Source organism: Falco biarmicus, chromosome 4, assembly GCF_023638135.1.
Source record: "Falco biarmicus isolate bFalBia1 chromosome 4, bFalBia1.pri, whole genome shotgun sequence".
NCBI lineage: Eukaryota > Metazoa > Chordata > Aves > Falconiformes > Falconidae > Falco > Falco biarmicus.
The window spans coordinates 31371337-31394466 of record NC_079291.1 but is presented as its reverse complement, the minus strand read 5'-3'; the positions used below and the strand labels follow the sequence as shown (position 1 = coordinate 31394466).

At 34.7% G+C, this 23130-nt stretch overlaps 1 protein-coding gene across 2 annotated transcripts in view; it reads right to left on the bottom strand.

Moving 5' to 3' along the window:
- DGKB (diacylglycerol kinase beta) overlaps positions 1-23130 on the bottom strand; it is a 363521-nt gene that overhangs the window by 205449 nt on the left and 134942 nt on the right. For both annotated transcript variants that reach the window (XM_056338458.1, XM_056338459.1), the window contains 4 exons: positions 22289-22362; positions 15145-15219; positions 2947-3032; positions 476-565 (listed from right to left, as the gene is read on the bottom strand). In XM_056338458.1, the coding sequence (XP_056194433.1) occupies positions 476-565; positions 2947-3032; positions 15145-15219; positions 22289-22362 (325 nt within the window). The remainder of the gene's footprint in view (positions 1-475; positions 566-2946; positions 3033-15144; positions 15220-22288; positions 22363-23130) is intronic.

Below are 23130 nucleotides of genomic sequence, written 5' to 3'. Positions count from 1 at the left end.
AACTACTCTGAAGCTGAGACACATTTTTTCATTTAATATTAATGAATATTAAAAAAGGGGAAACCACTCCAAACCCATTATTAGCTGTTTTCAGTAACCCTTTCAGAACAGCCCCAATTAAAATCCATTTAATAATACTCCTTTCATAAGGTATTGATCAAAGAAATAAATGTAATACAGATGGTAAAAAGGCAACCAAATAGCTACATACTAATCTCATTGCACTTTTGAGCCTTGTCCTTGTTGGTGTCAGCAGAAACTACAAAGTATGAGGAATGATTATAACCTTTAATATCTATAAAATTGTTCATACAACATTTACAGACAGCTAATTCCAAAAAGAGGAAAGGTGATAATAGTTCTTTACATACATCATAAAAAAGAAATCCAAACGTGGAGAGTAGACTTTGATGCAAAAGTGTTTGGGTTTTTTTCTTGTAATTACATAACACATGGAATTTTAATTTGTGTTTACCTCCTCCCCATCTCAGGCACCTTGCTAAATCATTGCCAGTTCCAAGAGGCAGGATAGCAACTGGAGGATGCTTGATCAAGTTTGCTTTTTCTGTGAATAAAAAAGGAAAAATACATAACTAAGGGACAAAAAAATCTAATTGTATGGTATCAATATAGAAACTGTGTTAGGTTTTGTTTCAGTGAAAAACAGTGATACACATTTTGTATATGAGATCATGCTGTCTGCTCAGCAACAAGCATTTCATCAAGCCATCCATTATGCAGCCCCTTCTCCAGTCAATGTTCAATCCTTAATCCTAATTTACTCTATTTTTATCACAAGGACTGTTGTCACCCATAGGTGTGATAAACAAGCGTAAACAATGATACTCAAGATCTTTCCAAGACCGAACACATATGCTCTCTGCTGCTCTTTGCTCTGCCACTCCCAGCTATAAATGCAAAGAATAATAGTTCAGGGCATGAATAATGAGATCAATCTGTAGTTTTTCACCTGGGTGACCAAATTTGTATTTAACTGTATTCACTTGGATTTTTGTATACACATGAGCACCATTACCAAGGTCTCCCTGGAACCAACACCAGGGGTTTGCCTATCAGGAATTAAACCTGATATTCAAAATGAGCATTGATCTATCTGATCAAGTCTCTAAGTTGGTATCTTGCATTTAATAAGTAATCTTTTGAAATGTAAGAATTTACAGTGTCTTTTGACTTGGTACTCTTCTAGCATTTTAAGCCAAAGGATCTCTGTTCAAAACCCATTAGGAAAACCTTTGTGTCAAGAAATATAGCCTTTCTGAAAGTTTAAAGTGGTACAGCTATCCCCCAGGTATAATATATCAAATATATAATTTGTCAAATTCCCCATGTAACTGGAATGAGTAGCATGTCTAGTTTAAAAGTCATACTTGAACAATTAAACAATCAGCTGTTTTGTTCATAGAATTATGCAAAATTATCAGCACTTCTCAGCATCAGGTTATATATCCAATAGATGTGGCAAAGGCATCGTGTTATGTATCAATTCCTCTTATCAATACTTTAGGAAGATTTAAAATTCACAACGCCAGAGTACTGCAAATCTTTAAGAGAATATGATATTTAGAAGAAGAATAATAATTAATAAAAATTCTAAAAGTCTCAAACTGAGGAGAAAAAAATTTTTGATTTATTTTGGCGCTTTTTTCCCTCTTTATTGATTTTTTTCCTCTTTCTTGATTTTTCTTCTTCCTTTGCTCTCAGCTAAGATTCTTTTTATATCAGGAGATTAGGAAAGAAAAGACCAAACTAGAAGGTGTGTTTCTCAGAATGATTTCTTGAACTTTATATGCCAAACAGCTTTTGTTTGCTAAAAGGAAGCATTGAAAATCTGTTTCCTGTACCTATGAAACAAATGGATCCTGGGTCCCCTAAATAAATAGTTCTGTGCAACAAAAATTGCTGCAGATGTTAGTATTTTATTAAGAAAAAAATGCAGTCTTTTTTTCAAATATGCCACTGAAAGAGAAAGTAACTGCATGACATTTTAGACTTCATGAAACAAAGTGATGATACAATTAACAGCTGCAAAACTTCACCCTTCCAAGTTTAGGCAATAACACCTGCTATTTATGTCCATTGATTTATGCCTTTGAAAGCTATTTGAGAAATACAATCGACAGCTTGCGTTTGCAAAAATATATTATTTTTTTTTTCAAACTAAGATTAGAAATATGCCTTTGCTCTCATCCATTCCTTCATGACACCTTTTTTACTTTTCACTGAACTTTAAAAGGTTTTCTGGTCCCCCACCCTCCACAAAACACACACCTCATCTAAACTTTCAGTTGAGCCTTTTGACCCCTCTTTATCCCCTTCCTAATTGCTATCGTCACACATTCCATTTTTCTTTTTCCTTTTCTTTTCCATAGTCCCTCTAACACCAAATAAATGACTGTGGTGTGGAAGATATTCTGCCTAACAAGCCTTGAGAAGTCTGCAATATCTTAACTTCTGGGCCTTCCTAATGATTTGTACAGAGGACTTCATGGCTAACTGACTAAAAGAACTCCAAAATAGAGATGGCTGTTAGCCCATTGTCTCCATTATGGAAAAATGGAGCATAAACAAAAATTTGGTAACTGAAAAAGCAAATTAGCTAAGGCAAATAAATGGTCTTAAAAGAAACAACTTAGATTTGATTCAGTTTGGGAAATAGACTTCAAACTGAAAATAAAATTGATTGATTCAAATGTCTTGCTTTCTGCAAACCCACAGGACTACAAACACTGGACTTGTCTAGGGATTTTGAATATCTTTTGCAATTTGAATATCCCTATAAATAATAATGTCCCAAACTAATAGATTTCAAAAATTTAAATGAACAAGATCTTGTTTGAAATAGCTGTATCCATACTTTGGAATACAGGGAACAGCAGTAAATAAAAAACCTAAGTCAAGCAAAACTATATAAACACTATTGATTACCTATGCAATCCAAAATCCAGCCTACTGTTCCATCTCCACCACATGCTAGTACTCTGAACTCAGGAACATCTCGGAAAAAATTTAACCTAAAAACAGTAAATGAAGATATCTATTTAATTATTATAAATGCATTTTGCATTATGCAAACATTTTATGTCTTAAAACATTTCATTTTATAGTAAATAGCAAATGAACACTTGAAATAATAATCACCTCTGCTCATGCATTCATTTTTTAGACAAATACAATCCAACATCATATTATCTGAAAAAGGTAATATTAAATTCTTAATTCAAGTGTTATTATGGCACACTAATACTAGAAATAGCTTAGACCCGATGGTTAATCCAAATCTTTGTCCCTGTTCAAATATTGTTTGAAACTCATGTCAGAAAACGTTACCTGTTTACCCTCTTGTAAATGGATATGTATTCTCTCAAGACAGAAACATCTAAGGTGGCTAAATATATTAGCCACAATATTTCCTTGTGAGGTGCTGTCTATAAAAGCATATGGAAACAGCATATTTCTGACAGTACACTAAAAAATAATATGCTGAGCATTTTGTGGTCAATAAAAACAACTTTGCACCATGGTTTAATACAAAATGAGTAAGCATCACATTGAATGCAACAATTCCATCATCCTACAAAGCATACTTTAAAAGTGAAATATCTTTGGTAGTATTTGGCTAGCTATTTCTGCTTCCGTATCAGTAGAGTGCTGTACCGTATCACCACCTTATTATCCACTTCATTCAATACCAATGTTCCATAATGATGAAAAGTAAGGATATATTAAAACAATTCTAAATTGCAGTATTTTAAATCCAAAAGCATCTTTTCAGGATTGCTTTTGACACATACTGAAATTCGTCCTTACATATAAATTGTGACTAGTCAAAAAATTCCCAGTAATTTTGCAGAATTACTCTATATACGTGTGTGAACATTCGCATATATTCTGTTCATTAGTCTCAATGAAATAGTAATGCATATTCTATATGTTAGTGACCAGATTTGATTTCCAGTTTGTAATCTCCTAATAAACACACAATTAGCACATTGTACCCAAATTCTTAAATACGGATAAATATACACAATAACTTGCAAGTGTTTAATTCAAGCTATTTTCCATCTGACACTTTAATGATGCACAGAGAATGTTTTTTCTTTCCATAGAAAGTTTTAAAAATTCTTTTAGGCCTTTTGATAAAATCAAGAACACATGAAAACTACAGAGTAAAAGAAAGAGCATGAGAGAAGGAAACAAAAAGCACAATGGTAAAAAAAATGTTATTTAATATGTAGAAGACAACAGGACAACTTGTTCTATTCATTTTAGACCAGATTTTCAAGGTTAGCAAAGCTACATAGAATTAAGCCCATCACACTGTTGTCCCACTCCCTCTAATTTTCTTTGCTCAGAAGAGCTCTTAGACAATTTCAGGTGTCAAGTACTATGTCTGAAGGATGCTTACTTATTCTGTATTAAATTCTGCTTTGCCCTTCTCACCTCTTACATTCTACTTCACACATCCGCATGACAAATGCTATAGGATCTCCTCCCATCCAAAACATCATGTGCCAAATCTGACTGGGTATATTTGGAGAACACATCTTCTAATAAGCATATGTGCTGAAAGACCCTCTGCTGGAAGTCACCTCCTACCACTGTAAGAGTGGGCACTGAGATATGCCCTAGCGCACAGGTGTGCATCTCTGTCAGCTCACGAGGTCTGGCAAAGAGATAAATGCCTCGCATCACCCATTTCGAACCAATGTGTTTGGTCTGTAGAAAGTTAGTGTATTTAATTATATTGCTTCCAGTACTGAGGGCATTTCAGATTAATTTAAAATCAAATTACAGCACAGAGGTGACAGCAGGGTAGGAACTTTATAAATATTTAAGCATTCTTACCACGTATAATAGATGTCAGAAACAAAGTCTAGAAAAAACAAATAAATGAACCAAACAAACAAACTAACCAACACCGGAAGTACAGGGTTGATGCTAACATTAATCCAGATGGGCAGAACATAACCTAAACCTCCATCTCCCCTTTTATAAAAAAGCATCTTTACCATATGGCTATCAAACATTCCTTTTCTGTTTTGACTGTATATTTAATTTTCATCAAAAAATTATAACTACTCAAGAAAGTGGAGGATTGAGGAATCTGACAAAAACGTATCATCAGAAAAATTCTCAGCTTCACTTATATTTAGCCTGCAGCATTTTATATTCATACACAGCGATTTTTCCAAACCATTTTATTGTACAGCACTAAGTTTGCATTACTTTCTTTTTATGAATTTTAATATTAAAAGATACATATTTTATATAAATATATAATTAAATATATAAAAGTATAATATACCTTACATTTTATATTTGCATACATAAATGTAGTGTATATAAATATACTATAACAGATATAAATATTTATAAAACCAAATTAATTTATAAAATTAAATATAGTTGTATAATTATATATGTAAATAAATTTCATTCATTGAATTAGAATGTGCAGCCTACATTAAGAGTTGGGAAAGTAACATGGTTTCCTATTTATAAGGTTTCATTCAAACTCAATAGATGTTATAACTGTAAAGAAAGGATTTGACAGATTTCTTATTAGAACTTAAGAGTAAATATTGCCTAACAAGACAGCATTAGTCAATTAGTGTTTTAATAGTACCTGTTGCCTCTTATTCAAAGAACATTTTTATGTGGTTTGAAAAAGAATAAATCGTTGGAGAGGAACTTGGTTAAAATTATTTGAAGTGGAAATAAAAAAGTGGAAGCCATCGTAAAGGCTTTATCAGACTAAGGTAAAGAACCAGAATAGAAAATTAATTCCTATTTTCTTGAATTCGTTTATAAAATTATGTAACAATTTTACGTATATATAAAAAACATCAAACAACATAAAAACATAAAACACTACTTACAATGGGTCTCTTTCCCAAAAGTTTTCTCTAATTTTTAAAAAATTATGATGATGACTTTTTAACAGTTTAGACAATTACTCTTTACATAGCACAATATAACTGGCATGACATTAAGTACAAAGCACAAATGTCCCATATACTAATAAACTTTACAGAAATTACATAAATAACTGACAGAAATTAAATAGAATATATGAAACAGGTAAATCAGCAACTTCAAAACATGTATTTTATTGGTATCAAATGAATTTGTACTATAATTCACACTGTCATTTAATACAACACGTTATTTTGATATATTTTAATGAAGAAAAATATTGCCACCAAAAAAATTCCCCTTTTATTTATGGATATAAGAATAGGTAGATATTATTTTATACAGGCCTGATTTTTATAGACATTATAGTAAAAATCTTTCCTACATCACAACATAAGTCAGCAGAGCTGGAATGGTACTTAAGAACATTAGGGTGAGAGACTATAACCCAAATTACACCTGTTCTTCAATCACTGGCAATAAGGCAACGAGAAAGATCAGCAGAACTTTTACTAACATCTTGTTCCACACAACAAACCAACTCCTGATATTTTGGGGAATAAAAGATGAAAAGCGAAAACTATAATAATCCACAGGAAGACACAAAAAAGTATGGCTGCACAATAAGGCTTTAAAACAGCAGGATATTTTTGCTAGGTGAATTGTTAGATGATTCTGGAAAATGAACCTTTTTTTTTTTTTTCCCTATGGAGGAAGGTCAATACAATCAATCTCTAAATGCGGATTACAAGAGATTATTATATTTGATTGTATTTCTATCATCAAAATTGACAAGATCATCTAATTCTTGCCTCATGATTGAATTCTCATATCATTAAACTGCAGTTTCCTTTTTTTTTTTTTTTTTTTTTTACTGTATCTCCAGACTTTTAACATTCTACAAATTTCATAAGAACGGACGTAGTTCTTGGTCCATGGTCAATAATTAACATAGGACACAGGCTCAACCATAAGACTGAGCTGAAAAACCTATCAATATGTATCTTCATCTGGATAGCTCTCTTGAAAATTGACATGTTTTAGTCTTCCCTAATCCAGTTTCCTACCTGCTGGAAGTAAAACAAATAATTTAAACCACTGAAGGTGCTTGATACCAACCTATTTTTATTTTATTTTGCCAGAGACAAGGATCACACACACAGGCAATTATTGAGTTTGTGCTAATAAATTAGTAATTTCCACCTGAAAGATGGCAACTGTTTCAACTAGCTATGCTATTCTAATTCAGTTTCCCATAATCACCTCATCAAACCCATATGAACGCAGAAAAACTATTGATGAATAACCCATCAGTGCTACAGGACTTAAATATTTGATATTGAATCATGAATTTGATTGATTTATGCACAGATAACACAGACCCACCCTCTCACCTCTCCTTAATTTTTTTAGAACTGCTTTAGAATTTCCTGTCCCACTCACAGTAAAACTATTTTAAACGGCACCTAGAAGCAGTGCACTATGCAGCTATTTCATGTGCTCAGCCACACAAGGCGGCACAACAGCAGCACTGTGTGAAATCATTCAGCCAGTCTTCCTTCACTTACAGTGGAAGCAAAAAGCAGAAGTGTTAACAGCCCAAGCAAAGAATAATCCACTGCAAATTATCAGTGGATACAAAAATACTCTTTAATTTGGTACATTTCTCCACTGCAAAAAGTTCAAAGTGCAAAAAAAAAAAAAGAGAACAGAACTTAGTACCTGCCTGCATTAGAGAAATCTTCCCTTAAATAATCTAAATGCTGTTTTTACTGAGCTGGTTTTACAGTTACCCCTGAGTAATTTGGATTCGTTTTTTTGGAAAAGGAGAGTACTTTAGAAATAGATAATCAGTAAAATTTGTAAATATTTTTATCTCATAGCTTCTCAGCCAGTATTACTATAGACAGTACATGAACTTTGCCAATTACAATACTTGCATGTAATGGTAATCAGCTGCAACATAGAGGACTTAAGAAGCTTTGAGTTATGATTTAGAAAGAAACTGTATTAAAAATTATTTGTTATGACTTCTGTTTCAAAACTTCTATATTCACAGTGATACAGTAGGCTGGTCTCAAAGGTATTGAGACAATAATACTGAACCAATAAATATGTAAAATCATTAAATTCAATAAATATTTATTTTTCATAAAGTATGGCATAAATCAAATACAGTAATATTATCAAAATTTTCTCGAATGGCATCTGCAACTTATCAGCTTGATGATTACAAATTAACTAGTAAAACATTCACATGTTAGAATAGAATTTATGCTGTCTGTGAACAGAAGTGAATGAAAGATAAATGTTCACCCCAAATACCACCAGCTCAAAGCAAATTAGAGCCAAACCTTCATTAACAGATTTATGCTGACAAAGGACCGATCTGATGGATAACTGACACTTGAAGGTGAACTCTAATTTAGATACTCTGTCCACTTGTGAATTCACAATGCCGGGTTTAATCTAACAATTTCACTAATTTAGATGTTCACCTCACCATTGATTCTTCTTAAATAACTATGCTTAGGAAAGCACCAAGTTGAAAGACAAAGCAATTCCATTGTTGAGATGTTTACTCCTTTATTGTAATGATCATATTGCTGTCATTTTACTAAACAAAGCAAATACAATCACCAACAAATGGTAATTTGCTTGAGAATATGAATGAAAACTTTAACACAGTTTTTCCTCTTTTAGACTGCCAAGCTGAGCTGGCCACGGAACTGGACAACAAACACACTTTAACCTCATTACAACTCCCAGTTAAGAGTTTTCTGTACACTGTAATGACACCATTAATGAGACAGCAATTCCAGTAAATTAATAAAAATAGTTTCAAGAAATCCAGTTTACCATTGCATGGGACAATATATAGCAGTTTAACATGCAACAGTTAACTGGCAGATACATATATTGCAGCTAAAAATAGTGGGGTTTGGTTCATACTTCCTAAAGGTAAAGTTGACCGCCAATTTAAAATCTTGCTTGTTAAAAACCATGATGGCACATTTAGAAAAACAAGATCCTCATCTTTTAGTGTGTAATCACATGGGATATTGAAGGGACTCCATGAATCTAGGAGATACTTTACTGTCAGGTACCCAACACTGAAAACATTGGTCCATATGATATACTTCACACTCAAAAAAACCATCAATATAGAATTATCGAATGGGTCAGGTTGGAAGGAACCTTTAAGGATCATGTAGTCCAACCCCCATGCCACAGGGAGGGACAGTTTTTCAATAGAACAGGTTGCTCAAAGTCCTGTCTAACCAAAACTTAAGTTTTCCTTAACTATTCCTTAAGATGTATACCAATCTATTTTTACAGTATAGCATTATAGTCAGTAGATAGCCCCAAATCATTCTGATACAGATAATGAACAATAATGATAGTGTCAAACCTATGATCCCGGCAAGAATGAGATTTATTTATCTGCATAATACCCACAAGATAGAAACCTTACAGATTTGGGAGAGATACATGCCAGTCAGAAGAAGAAATACAGAAGCATTTGTGGGGAAAAGTGAACCAATATAGGCTAAATAGTGGGTGAGGTAGATGCTGGATTCCATACATTCAGAAGTAACTTAACTGTTAATAGTCAAAAGCATTTTGGGGGCTGAACAAGTAAGTGTCCTGGTTTCAGCTGGGATAGCGCTAATTTTCTTCTTAGCAGCTGGTGCAGTGCTGTGTTTTGGATTTGGTGTGAGAACAATGTTGACAGCACACGGATGTTCTTGGTCGTTGCTGGGTGATGTTTATATTAAGTCAAGGACTTTCCAGTTTCTAAGGCCCTGCCAGCGAAAGGGCTGGAGGGGCACAAGAAACTGGGAGGGGACACAGCCAGGACAGCTGACCTGAACTAGCCAAGGAGGTATCCCATACCATATGACATGATGCTGAGTATATGTAAGCTGGGGGAAGAAGGAGGAAGGGGGAGACATTTGGCATTATGGTGCTTGTCTTCCCAAGTAACTGTTACACATGATGGAGCCTGGCTCTCCTGGGGATGGCTGAGCACCTGCCTGCCCATGGCAAGCAGTGAATGAATTCCTTGGTTTGCTTTGCTTGCATGCATGGCTTTTGCTTTACCTGTTAAACTGTCTTTATCTCTACACACAAGTTTTCTCTCTTCTACTCTTCCAATGCTCTCCCCCATCCCACTGTGTGGGAAGCGAACAAGTGGCTGCGTGGTGTTTAGTTACTGGCCAGGGTTAAATCATGACACCAAGAAAAAAGAACCAGTTCAAGAACGAGAAAAAGCAAACTAATAAGCAGGCTAAATGACACAGCAAAGGCATTTGAAATAGACTTCAGACAAAGCCTGTAAGCACGTGGCAAACTCACTGTTGAACAATTATAGTGATTAAGAGAGAGGTGAATGAATCTGGCTCAAAACTTTGTAAGTCTAGACCGAGACAGCAGTGGAAATTGGTGATATTTACAGTATTTAAAGATTGTGCTATTTATGCAGCAAACACCACAGATGGCACACATGTAAAAATACTGTTTACAGCTCATGAAAATTTATCTGTAAACCCAAGGTTTAAGTTTCACGTGTGAAAACTTACTGAGTTCTAAGTACTACTGATTTACGGTGCACAACAGTAACCTTAATCAATAGAGTACAACCAACCCACCATGGCTTGCTTTGCCATTCTTTGGCAAAAATGTAATTCTTTCAAAGAAATATGGACCAGGTTCAAGGTTTTGTTCAGAAGAAAATACCTATGCAGTTGTCTTCTCAAAATATTCTTGGTGTATAAGCCTTCCCAGAATACTCTGGATATTCCAAATGTCGAAGCGCAAAGAAATGCTCTGGCAATCAATTCCAATAATCAGGGAAAATAGTATAATTTTCAAAATAGGCCTATTGCTTTGTGAAGTTATAAAGGCCCAGGTGTGTAGATTCCCAACTAAATTACAGGGTAAGTTGTAGGGATTCAGTTTGACTGTCTCAGGCATCTTGTAAGTGGACAAAATTTAAGATTTAAAAAGGCCTGTTGAGGTAAACTTGCAGAGAAAATTTTAAAAATACATGCTCTCCAAATTAAATGCTTAAGGAAGTTACAAAGAAATACAACTTCAGTGGATATAATTTCTATTATGGAGTATAAAAATAACATAAATTAGACACTTTACATAATAGACTTAAGGGAACAGGAGCCTTTTCAGAGGGACAAAACCTTTGTGAAACAGTGACCTCTCTACAGAGCCGTGTGGATCTGTGACTCGACTGCTATTCATCCAGCTATTATTCACCTCTCTGTGAGGTGAACAATAACAGAATTTCAGATTCTTCAAGATCATTAAATCCACAATAACAGTTGTTGTCAGAAGTAGAAGACTCCTATAGAGATACAACAACCAAACAGGGAAACTTTTCAAGGCTGAAAACACAGGTGCTAGGCACAAATTACACAATGTATCAGGCTGGCAATTTTCACGTCACTTTGTTAACCAGCAGCCTGTAACTGTGGAATACCTTTTATGCCTGGGCTCAGGCTTACAGGGCTTCTCCAGCTCACCTGTATCTCTCTACTCCCAAATAAAAATACCTAAATCATTAATTATTATGCCAGTGTTTAAAGTCTACTGTTGCCCTTTGGCTGATTTTCAGGCCTCGCAGCAGGTCAGTTTCCATTGTTGCAAAGGAATCCATGTCAGAAACTTGGCTACTGTGCAATTTATTTGCATCATGTACGTATGTTTATATATATATATATATATTTATAAAATGTGTACAAGTCTTGGCATAAACAGCTCTCAAAAACTTAGCTTAGGCATGCTAAGAAGCTACAAGAAACATCTTTGTTGCTGTCCCTGCAGTTCTCCAAGTACCATCCCATCTATTATGAAAGTAGGTGAACAACCACTGGAGTAACTGCACATTCATACGGCAATACTGAAATTCACAGAATCACAGAATGGTTTGTGTTGGAAAGGAACTTAAAGATCATCTAAATCCAACACCCCTGCCATGGGCAGGGACACCTTCCACTGGACCAGGTTGCTCAAAGCCCCATCCAGCCTGGCCTTGAACACTTCCAGGGATGGGGCATTCATTGCCAACTTGTTCAAAATATTTTCCTGCTGACCTGCTACATGCCAGCATATTTATGAAAAAAATGTACAATAACTGATATTGTGAAACATGGAGGAGGTGGTTTTGTTTGTTGCATTTTGGTGGTTTATTTTTGTTTTGGTTTGGGTTTTTTAAGGGTGAGGATTAAAAAGGAAAAATGAATTTTATTATCTCCAGATTTCAAAGAAGTTCAAATATGGGACTCCACAAGTGGCTCCTCTTCCTCTAAAGAAGATTTTTTTAACCCTGTTTCAGCTCAGGTCTGCTAAGGAGCCCTATTTCAACACATTCCTGTGAAAGAACATGGTTATCCCACTGCAGAGAAAGAACAACAGGCCTAGTGATTGAGCTGTTGACTTTTGAAAAACAACATAGTGGTTTCGTAGTTCCCCTAAGATTTAGGATTATATTGGTCTCCTAGTTCTCTTGTCTTTCTCCCTAATATCTGAACAGGAGATACTTAGATATTTGACAGAAATGAACTGCAAATTTTAATTAATGTTGGCCAAAGTCAGAAAACTCGCGAATGTTATCGTCTTGGTTGATGACAGCAGAATATGAGAAAAAATACCATCATAAAAAAACCAAAAAAACCAACACATTAATTTGTGGGTGAAAACAGACAGCATGCCTCTACCAAAAAAATGCAAATGCTACCCTAAAACTATAAACATTCTATAGGTTGAGTGAAACATTTGATAACAATATTTAAAAGAAAAAAAAATCTCAGGCTCAAATTAAGATGTATTACAATAATAATAAATGCTTTAAAATAAATATATATTGTTCATCCCTTTTCACTAAATAACAGTAATTGGTAGGAAGAATATACTTTTGGTTTTCTCTGTGCTGTACAACCCCCCACTCTTCTATTCCAATCTAAATTACACATATGACAATATTAAATACATGTAATGTTTTGATTGACAACCCACTCTAACTGGCATTATAGAGATGGATGAGTGAGTGGATGGATGGGCAGGTTTTATTACACAATCCAGCCCTCGCAGAAAGAGAAACAATGACTGGTAAGTGAAATAAAGAGTTTATTCAATTGCTCACTTAAGGGACAAATTATATACAGCCTACATAGTATTGCCGGGGGCAAGAAGCGATGGCAGGAGATAAACTGGAAATTAAGGATTATTCATTTCTGTGGAATGAATAAAAAATATACCAAAACAAGCTTAATATAATGCAGTGTCTGTTTGAAATTTAATTAGAAATTTCTTCAAAGTGACTCTGAAGTAAAACTACTTTGATTCCTAATAGGAAGAGAAGTTTAAAAAATTTTCTTAGAAACTGTCCCAGTTCAAAAGACTGAAGTTTAAATCGCTTCAGTGCAGGGTTTCAGATTGAACTTAACACTGCCCTCTTGTGCTTCTGCCTTAAAATACATTTTCCTTTACATAACATGAAAACCATCAGTCAGTAATGGACGGACATTCAGTCAGTAAGTGGGGTTTGATTTTTATTTATAAAAAAAAAAATAATTCCATGAAATAAGATTAATTTGAAAAAACAATTTCAGTTGTATTAAAAGTTGTCATCTCAGTCTTTAGTATAGCATTTCTATTATACTGGATGTAAAAAAAAAATATTGGTTACTAGTTTTCTCTTGGTTAAATTTTGTTATAAATTCCTGAAATGCGTTTCTGCAATTCTTCTAGTCACTCTTTGGAGTAAGTTTACTTAAATTTTCCATGTGTCAAGACGAGCTTAACAAAACATGAACAAATATAATTTAAGTAATAAAACAACAACACTAGCATTAAAGTATAGGATAAAATTGCAGGCAGGAAAGAAATAATGCATTGTCTTTATTTCTATTTTTGAGCAGGTTTTGCATCATTCTGGAGGCATATTAGCCACACTGCAGTGCAAGATATCCTAAGAATCTTAACTTCGGAAAGGATTGTGCCCAATCTGTGTTTCACTTTCATCAGTGCTAGACAAATCCCACGCCTAACACAATAAATGGACAGCTGACAGAATAGTTTTCAGAGAGAATAGATTCCTGTAGATTTGGCCTTAAAATCAGAAATACTGGCAGAAACTGTCCAAGCATACTCTTTCCAGTAATACAGCTATGATATATTGAAATATAACTGAAACATAACTTTGCGAGGCACAAACCACGTACGTTTCCACCTTCATTTTATTTTCCTCCAAATTAAAAGAAAAAAAAGTCTAAAGCAATAAAAACTCCTAAGACATTTCTTTTAAAAATTATTTAAACAACAGTGTAAACTTCACATCAGTGAACATGTATTTCCTAACATCCTTCTGCAACTCTTCTGACTGATGTAAAATTTCATGTATCAGTGACATAACTAAATAACATGCAATACACACAAACTGATGCACAGACCAGATGTTCAGTGCTGGTCTGCCTGTTTTCTTCTACCAAAGCACCCACTCCTTAAAAAGGAAACAATTACAGATGGCAAAAGTTGGTATTTGATATACTGTAATTCTCCTGTCTTCACATAAAGGCAAAATAGAAAGAAGCATGGAAGCAGCATGTTAGGCAAGTGACTGTGACATTACCTGGTTCAGATAACACTTCAGTCCCTGTAAAAAGTCACAGCCAGCACAATCTGGCCTGTCCAGTCATTTTCTGCCCACTACATCATGGAACTGATAAGGAGGGTGCAGCCACTGTAATTTGAAACAACATTCTATATCTGACATGCGTAAGAATATATGTACGTACAGTATATACATTACAGACACATATGTATGTGCACATATGTGTTTATGTACAAGAAATATATGTCCTGCAAGTCAGTCTGTGAGGCCGCTTGATATTTGTAACATGAAAGTAACTGCCACGTGAACTCATGTCGCTGATATAGCAGTAAAAGCTGCAAACAGAGTGAAATTTATCCCACAGTTCTTACAGAGTACTGCATGGTTATCAGTAAAACACATGATACGTAGTTTTATTTGTACATGTAAACAACTAGTACCTGTAAATTTCTGCAGCCTGTCAGAGGTCTGTAGTGTCGATACATTCAAAACGTGCTATATGTGGCTCAGTCTGTTCATTTGATTATGTAGCATTTTATTAAATGAGTTCCTCGTAATAATATTAACTGTAGACTTACCCTGGCATTGGTCCATTTCCAGAAAGACTATAAACTTGGCGAGGATTTAAAAGGTACTGAAATTTTCTATAAATTCTGAAGAGGTAAAAGAGACAAGGAGAAAATATTTACTTACATGCTTGGATGTATTTTTTTTTTTTTAACCTAGCAAATGAAAGAATTAAGTTAACACATACTATAATTATTTGAATTGCAGGATCTCATTTATACAAATAAATATGTGAACACAGCAATTATAATTTACACATACAGTGTATTGTGGACATAAAATTGAGGCAGAAGAACTAAAAGCTATCTACTAACTAAATGCTGTATATAGACAAAAAAAAAAAAAGGATAAGCATTAAAATGACACAAGAAAAGGTGAGTCAAAAAAGCATCTGGAAAACTACATCGGTTCCTGTTAAAGTAACTCCGTGGTAAAGGAGAGATTTATGAAATTTATTGCTAATATAAAATTACAAGTATAATTACTTGCAAAAGCAAATTGGCTTTGCCACCCACCAAAAATGTCCCCATCGGCTGAACGACACTCTGAGAAAGCAAATCTACTGTCAGCTACATCTCCGTTGGATTATATTTTAATGGGAAGAAAATGAAAAAGATTCAAAACCATTGTTTTACTTAAATTACCCGTATTTTAAAATTATCTGAATAATAGGAAGCAATTTATTGAAAGAGCATGAAAAGTGTTCTCCTACCCCATAAGGGAACCCTTTTGCTGTCCTACCCCCAGCAAGTATTTCCTTAAATGGCAGAGTATTTAAAAACCTGTAACTTTATAAATTTGAAGTTACTTATCCTAAAGGTATGACAAATATTTTGTTTCTTCATTACAAGTATTAGAAATGTAATTTTCTGCACTGATTACAATGTGGTAGCCGCTTTATTTCTTACATAGAAACAAGTAAGCACACGGAAAAGTTGGAGCTCAGAATGGATAAATATATACTGGGGATCTGTAGCAATAATTAAAATTATAACCCCCAGTTTCTTGCTTTTAGTTTTAATGTTAACATCATCAAGCTAATTAGTATTTTAATGCTTTTAAGAAAGAATTTATTTTTTCCACTGAAATATCTCATTTCTTTTTACTTCCTTAAATAAAAACACAATAAGAGCTGGATTTTAAGTTAAAATGTTCACATTTTCAAATTCAGCAGAATAAAACTGTCTAGACACAATCTATGTGCTCATTGAGGGACTTCTAAAATTTTGTTTTCTTAATAGCAATGCAGAATTTATCAAGCTAGGTAGAAGACAAGGGTGGAAGAATACTGAATGCAAACAAATTTGTAATTACCCATAAAATTACCAAATTGAAACATTTCTTAACTTCTCAATTATTTAGCAATATCAGCTTCTTCATAAAGCATTGTGTTCAAACACACCCACAATCTATTCCTGATGCCATTCCTGACAGAAAAAGTCAGCGTGAAATGAGTGGTTTCACTTTGCAGGCATGCACACATCATTGCCAATGGCTGTGATGACAGCTAAATCAGACATTTGAGAGAGGATTTACAACATGGTGTATTTCCATTTCATTTGCAGCACCCTACCATTGTAAAAGGATCCTATTTTTAATTTTCTAGTTAGTATGTGTAAGTTGCTTCTCAGTGGCATATAGGCTTTAACCTGGTCAAAGATGCCTAATTTAGTTTGTGCAGCTGACCGTAAGAAGCTCATGAACAGTATTGTTATGAAATCCCAAAGGCTTAAGAGTTGTTTGCCTGAAAGTTTGGAGCTACAAAACACACTAGCCATTATCTACACTCAAAATACTGTTGTCAGTTATCAGTGAAACTCTATAAAAGACTTCTTATTAATGGGGGAGTTAGGTAACTCAGTAATGAAGAGAGTACATTGAACAACACTTGATTTAAGTGCATACCATTCACAGGTACTAGTTGAACATCAATACCAGATAATCACTCTATGACAACTCACCAGAAAAGACACATCGTGTTTGAAGTTACTGTGACATATTTATGTATGCTAGTCTAAGTAAAATTCATAAATTGATGGTTCATACCCATTCATACATTCTCCAAAAAAGAGGAAGAAACTGTGTTTGCCTTCACACTAAACTGTAACCAGACCTCACAGCCTGACACACACAAGACAAAGAAGTGGACAGTGATTTAGCCTTCCAGTTTGGCACCTGCAGTACTAAACCACCTACTGATACTGGCACGTCTCTGAACATCTTGCTTCAACATAGAAGCAAGGAATCGGACATGCTTTCTTTGTGACTAGAGATTTGCGCTGACAAAGCCATGAGGCAGTGCAGTGGGTAATGCCCCAAAAGACAGCTTTTTGTGATGGAATGCAATTGCATGAGCAAAGCCAGTTCATGAAATTGCCACTTCTCACTACCATCTCCAGCAGGTTCTTATCCCATGACGACACTGTTTATCAACAAACAGTTGTGCTTCCGTAACCATTTGCAAGGTTATTCTGTGATCTGGAAAACTAAACATTCAATTTAAAATTCAAATCCTCAGAAAAAAAAATCTCCATCGTCATTTTTTTCCCTTCACTTAAATCACATCCATGATCTCATAAAAACCTCAGAACAGTTGGGCTAGCATTAACTAAGGAGGCAGAAAATCATAGCAGGAGTGGCCAGGAGGGCTGGGATCATCTTTAAACGTGAAGAAAATACTCTTGAGTGCACCCTGGGCTAAGTTAGACTGAGCTATCTTCTGAAGTCCTAAGATCACTCCTTTAAAGAGAGAAAAGAAAGAGAGACAGAAATGCGTTGGCAATTCGAAACTGGCAGTAAAGCTGACTACACTGGGGGAAAAGCTGGCCATAGCAGTGGCTTGTACCAACTGGAGGATGCATTTTCACACATCTAGGGGGTGACTATTCAAGATGTGGTCAGTATAGGCTTAATTTATCCCTAATGGCAGAGAAGAAAGAAGCCAAGGACTCTTCCCCAAAATTAAAACAAAGCTAGTGATCTCTCCTAGATGGACAGCATTTGGAAAAGATCATTTGAAACTGCTTCTACATTTTGTATCAATGCTAAAAGAAAGCCAAGAAAGCCAGATTAATCAGAAGGTAGGAGGGAAAAGCTACTATGAACCAAAGTTATTTGAAAACAACAAAGGTCAAAGATATCATCAACCTGTACTGTACAGGCACTGAACGTGGAGTCAGCAGGAAACGTCAGTGTACGGAAGCTGATCTCCAGTGCATCCAACCGCACCTTTGTCAAGGAAACAATTGTTTAAACTCACCTACTGCTCAGGCAAATAAATTGGAAAATGGGGAAGTAGAAAACAAAGTAATGAGTATGACAAAACAATACCATGATTTAGAAGGACTCTTATGTGAGAAGCCTTACCCTTAACAACAGTCTTTAGAGGCACTACGTTTGTTTTATATTCTTTTTCTGAAAGAAACTAGTTTGTCAATGCTGAACTAAATTTATACATTCCATTCACAGATTATTGAAAGCTGTTGTCTTGATTAGCCAGATCTTACAAGCAGACATACAGGACAGCTAGCCCCAGGATGAAATGGACATACTGCATTTTTCTTCTGATGAAATTAACCACATCTGTCCATTTTATGCACAATCACTGAAAACATGTTACAGTGTGATATAACCTAAGGAAGACACTTGACTGCATTTGCTGAACTCCTATCCAATACCATCTTCAATTAAAATTTTTTGGTGTGTGAAAGGTTTAATCTTTTTAATTTGCTACTCTCTCCTTAATAAACATTGAATTGTATTTTTGTTCTATTTTATTGTGAGCATATGTATTATCCACTGGACTAAATAATTTTAAGTCCAAATAACTGTAAATGCATTTATGTTTCAGGTGATAGGCAATAAGTATTAATCTCTTAAGTATAACTGGGTTATTTTCATAGTTCTTTATTTTGCAATTTTATCTGAAAGTCATAACATTGGGTTTTAAAAGAGAAACCTAGTCAAGAAGAATAATATTTATCATTGTACATTTTGCAAAACTCTGGCTTTCTAATAATCTAAGTTTTAAAATTTATTGACAAGGTAATTAGATATGGTTGTAGAGGAAATATTTTTGTGTTCTGAATGCATTTTTTCTACATATCCATTTGTTTCTCACCGCCCCCCTGTTCCAAAAGCACCTAACCTTTTTTACCTTCTAGTGATCCTTAGATCTTTGCATTTGAGATATTTGGAAAAAAAATGTGGCATACTAAAGCAAATATCAGAGTATTATTGAGGGAGTGCATTTATTCAACTGGTTGTCAGGTGGATGCATACATTCTTTCCAAGTCTAAGGGCAATGAAATGGGCTGGGTTACCATATGGCAAGGCATAAAATCTCATACGGGGAACTGTGGGAACACTGGAGTCTTGACAGTATCTGCAATAACCTTTCTGTGTTCAATGAAAGTCAATTAGAAATCATAACCTCATTCATTGTGATCTCTTAAATACAGAAAATCCTAAGTAAAGACTGAAGAATAGCTTTCAGTAAAAGATCACCCTAATCTGAATGAGTCAAGATAATGAAATTCTCATCTACAAAATTATCAGGTTGTAGTTTTGGGGGTTTTCCCCGTCATTGCTATGGAAATCTTACTTTTGTTACAGCCTATCCTTGACTCCTAGCCTCTCAATACCTGAGCAGATTACAACATCACTATAATCAAGAAGTCTGACTTGAATCACCATAACTCTGCATTTTGAAAAGTTATTTATGTCTTCAAATGTCCTGTGATTTTACTTTACACAACATATAATGCCACAAAATCAGAGGAGAATAGGGGGAAATACAGGATTCTCTTCTTTCCAGTTACTCCTGTGGAGCAGCCAGAAAAAGAAAAAAAAAAAAAACAAAAACCAGGAAAAGTAAAAGAGTTAAATATTACTGTTCCCTGAAAAAGTTTTCACTCCTTTGATTAAATCTTCAAGATAATATGCACTCTTAACATCCTTATTTTATAATTTTTTTATGTTACTGGTATTGATATGAAACATTAACACTTAGAAGGCAGAGGGCAAACCCCTTCTCATCAATTAGTCCATATGTGGATTTTTTTAACCTTATTGAATCTAGTTTTATATCTAACCATGAGATATCATCTCCTGCTGGTGAATGACTTGAGACATGTTTCCATGACTATGCAGTTGACCTTTTGACGTGCTCCTCCTAACACAGAAATATTGAGTGCAACCCTGACACATTGGTATGCAGTGTAACATTTTATTTTGTGTGGTATCAAAGCCAATGTAAAAGGATCTCATACTTCACTATATTCAGCTGCTGGTGGCTGCCCTCACACTATACACTTCATTGTGTAATGACACTTGTAGGTAATGGTGTTAGTGAATGAAGCATGTATAAAGCATTATTTTTTTAACATTCAAATCAATCCTGCGATCTCCTTGGCCTCAGTAACAGTTGCATTAACATAAACCGAGAAGTGTCAGACTGCAACACATGAATGGGAATAGGTGCTTGGGAAGGGGGTCAGGATTAAAACTTGCTTTTACCCTGGAGATTATCTAACATTAAATGACATCCCTCACACATTAAGCCCATTCAGATAGTAACACTTGAGACCAATTACCAGCTGGGAACTGAAAGCTGTGAAACAGCATTTAATTAAATTGTTTCTAGGTTATAACTAACTATGTAAGTGCAGCTCTCTAACTTGCCTCTCACTTCCCTAATTCCGAACTGGATACCTGATCCACTCACTTCGTATTAGTGCTATAAAAAAGTCAAGATAAATGCTAGTGCATTACTTTCCAAAAACACCCCTGACTGCAGAGATGACCAGGGTTACCTCACACTGCTTGCTGTGTCTGAAACATGGTCCAGCATGGCTCACATTGTTTTGTTATGATTGCAAAGGCATGTTCTTGAAGCTGTTCAGAACTCAACTTTTAGATCATTAACTGCCTTTGAAACAGCCAGCATTATTGGCATTACTGATAACTAGGTACACCAGTTCAAGGATTACATCATCAGCTTCGAAACGATAACCTGTTCTTTCAGAGGTCTTTGAATACAGTTTTGGTTAAATGCTCTTCAGCTCTGAGAATTCCCTTAACACCTACTCTGCAGGATTTTGTCCCTTTTGTTAGTTTACTTGAAGGAACACTGTTTGAAAGAAGAAATCTAATGGAGGCGGTGGGGAAGAGGTAGGGAAAGCTGACCTGCTTGCAGTTTACTTGCTTGGTTCCAAGCTTTAGAACCACTCTGGATCCCTCCTTTTTGTGCTTTTGGGTATCCACATCACCCACTATCCACAGGTGTCATCTTCAGTCTGATCCTGGCCAAAAGACCATAAGCTTTTTCAAGACATGAAGGATAAATTACAGCACTGACATGGTAAGCTAGTCTATAAAAATTTGGGGATTTAATATGTGATGATAAAAAATGGCCATATTGTTAGCACTTGTGATTCTGAAATACACTCTGAAAAATCTGCTCAAGGGATAGAAAATTCAGCATTTCTGCCTGAGTTTGAGGGACAGAATAGGAGAAGAATGATCCTTAACTCTGTTTTCCTCTGATACACTAAAATTTAAACATAAATTTAGGCATTTTGAATTTACATCAACGTACTTACTGAAATATATGAAATTAAGTATGTCTTCAAAGTTTGTGGGATTGGACTTTAATACTTTAACTGGATTTTTAGAATGCTTCCTATCTACAGAAAGCAAAAGGTTTCTTGGAGGAAATCTTATGGAGAGGCTGAAGAATCTACTCACTGAACCTGTGAAAGGCAAATCGTACCTTAAAAATAGAATACTCTTTCCCATTTAAATTATCAGCCTGTCTGCTTAATTATTACAGAGATTAAAAGAAAAGTTGCAATGCAAAAGATAACAATTCACATCTTCATGCAAATCACACAAAACCATACACTGAATATAGCTGATATGAAATTAAATTGTTTTATAGAAATCATTCTAGGATTTTAACTGCAAAATTTATAATTATATGCTAGTGTCTACCTCTTCTAAACAGAGCAATGAGATGTTTAAATGTGGGGCATAACAGTAATAAATATCAGATTTCTTTTAATCTACAAATTTTAAATGTTCATTTTTTAAACATATCACAGAGATCAGAATAGAGAAAGACAGGAAAAAAAAAAAAAAAGAAAAAACCCTTACCTTTCTCCTTGTTTCCCACCACTTTTAGGATTGACAAAAACTAAAAGTGGATGAGTGCCTGGAACTGGAGTGATCTAAAAGAAGGGAATAACACAGCCACTCATTAATGCTGTGTGTTGCATTCATTTTTTCCTATAGTAGACAGAAAACAAAAAGCTTAATGCAAACTCTATGTTATGCTATGTAATCCAGCTGGAAGCAATTCCATAATTTGCAATAATCCTTACTTCATTAATTTGCCAGAAATTGCAAGTGACTTTCTTTTTAATGCTGTCTTACAGCTGCAACACCATTTTAACTTATAAATCCATTGAAATATTGATATATATAGGTTATATCCGTCAATACAGAAGAAAACTTTAAATGCAAGAAATGCATCACTGATTCTGACAGCAATTTACTATGGAAAAAAGCAATGAAGAAACTGTATTTTGTAGTGAGAAAGGACACTATACTATAAAGGTCAAATATAGCTATATGAAATTTTAAACTTGACATAATTTTTTTTAATTACAGAAACCTGCAATATTTGGTATGATATGAAATCATACACTTTTTAAAATTTAACCACCATAACAATAGTGAGTTCCTTTACACACCTTAGAAAGCTAGAAAACTAAAAAGTAGAGGAGAAAACATGTGGGAGAAGAAAAAGCTTAAGGAAAAGAATGGAGGAGGATATACTGAAGGAAACAATGAATTCTACCACGCTTTTTAATTCTTTTGTGCTTGGAAAGTTGTACATGGTCACGTTAACGTTTAGCTTTACAAACTAACACCTTCTTTCTAAGTAACAGTGTTAGGCTGCACTTTCAAGTACTGAAATGAGATGTGCATGTTCA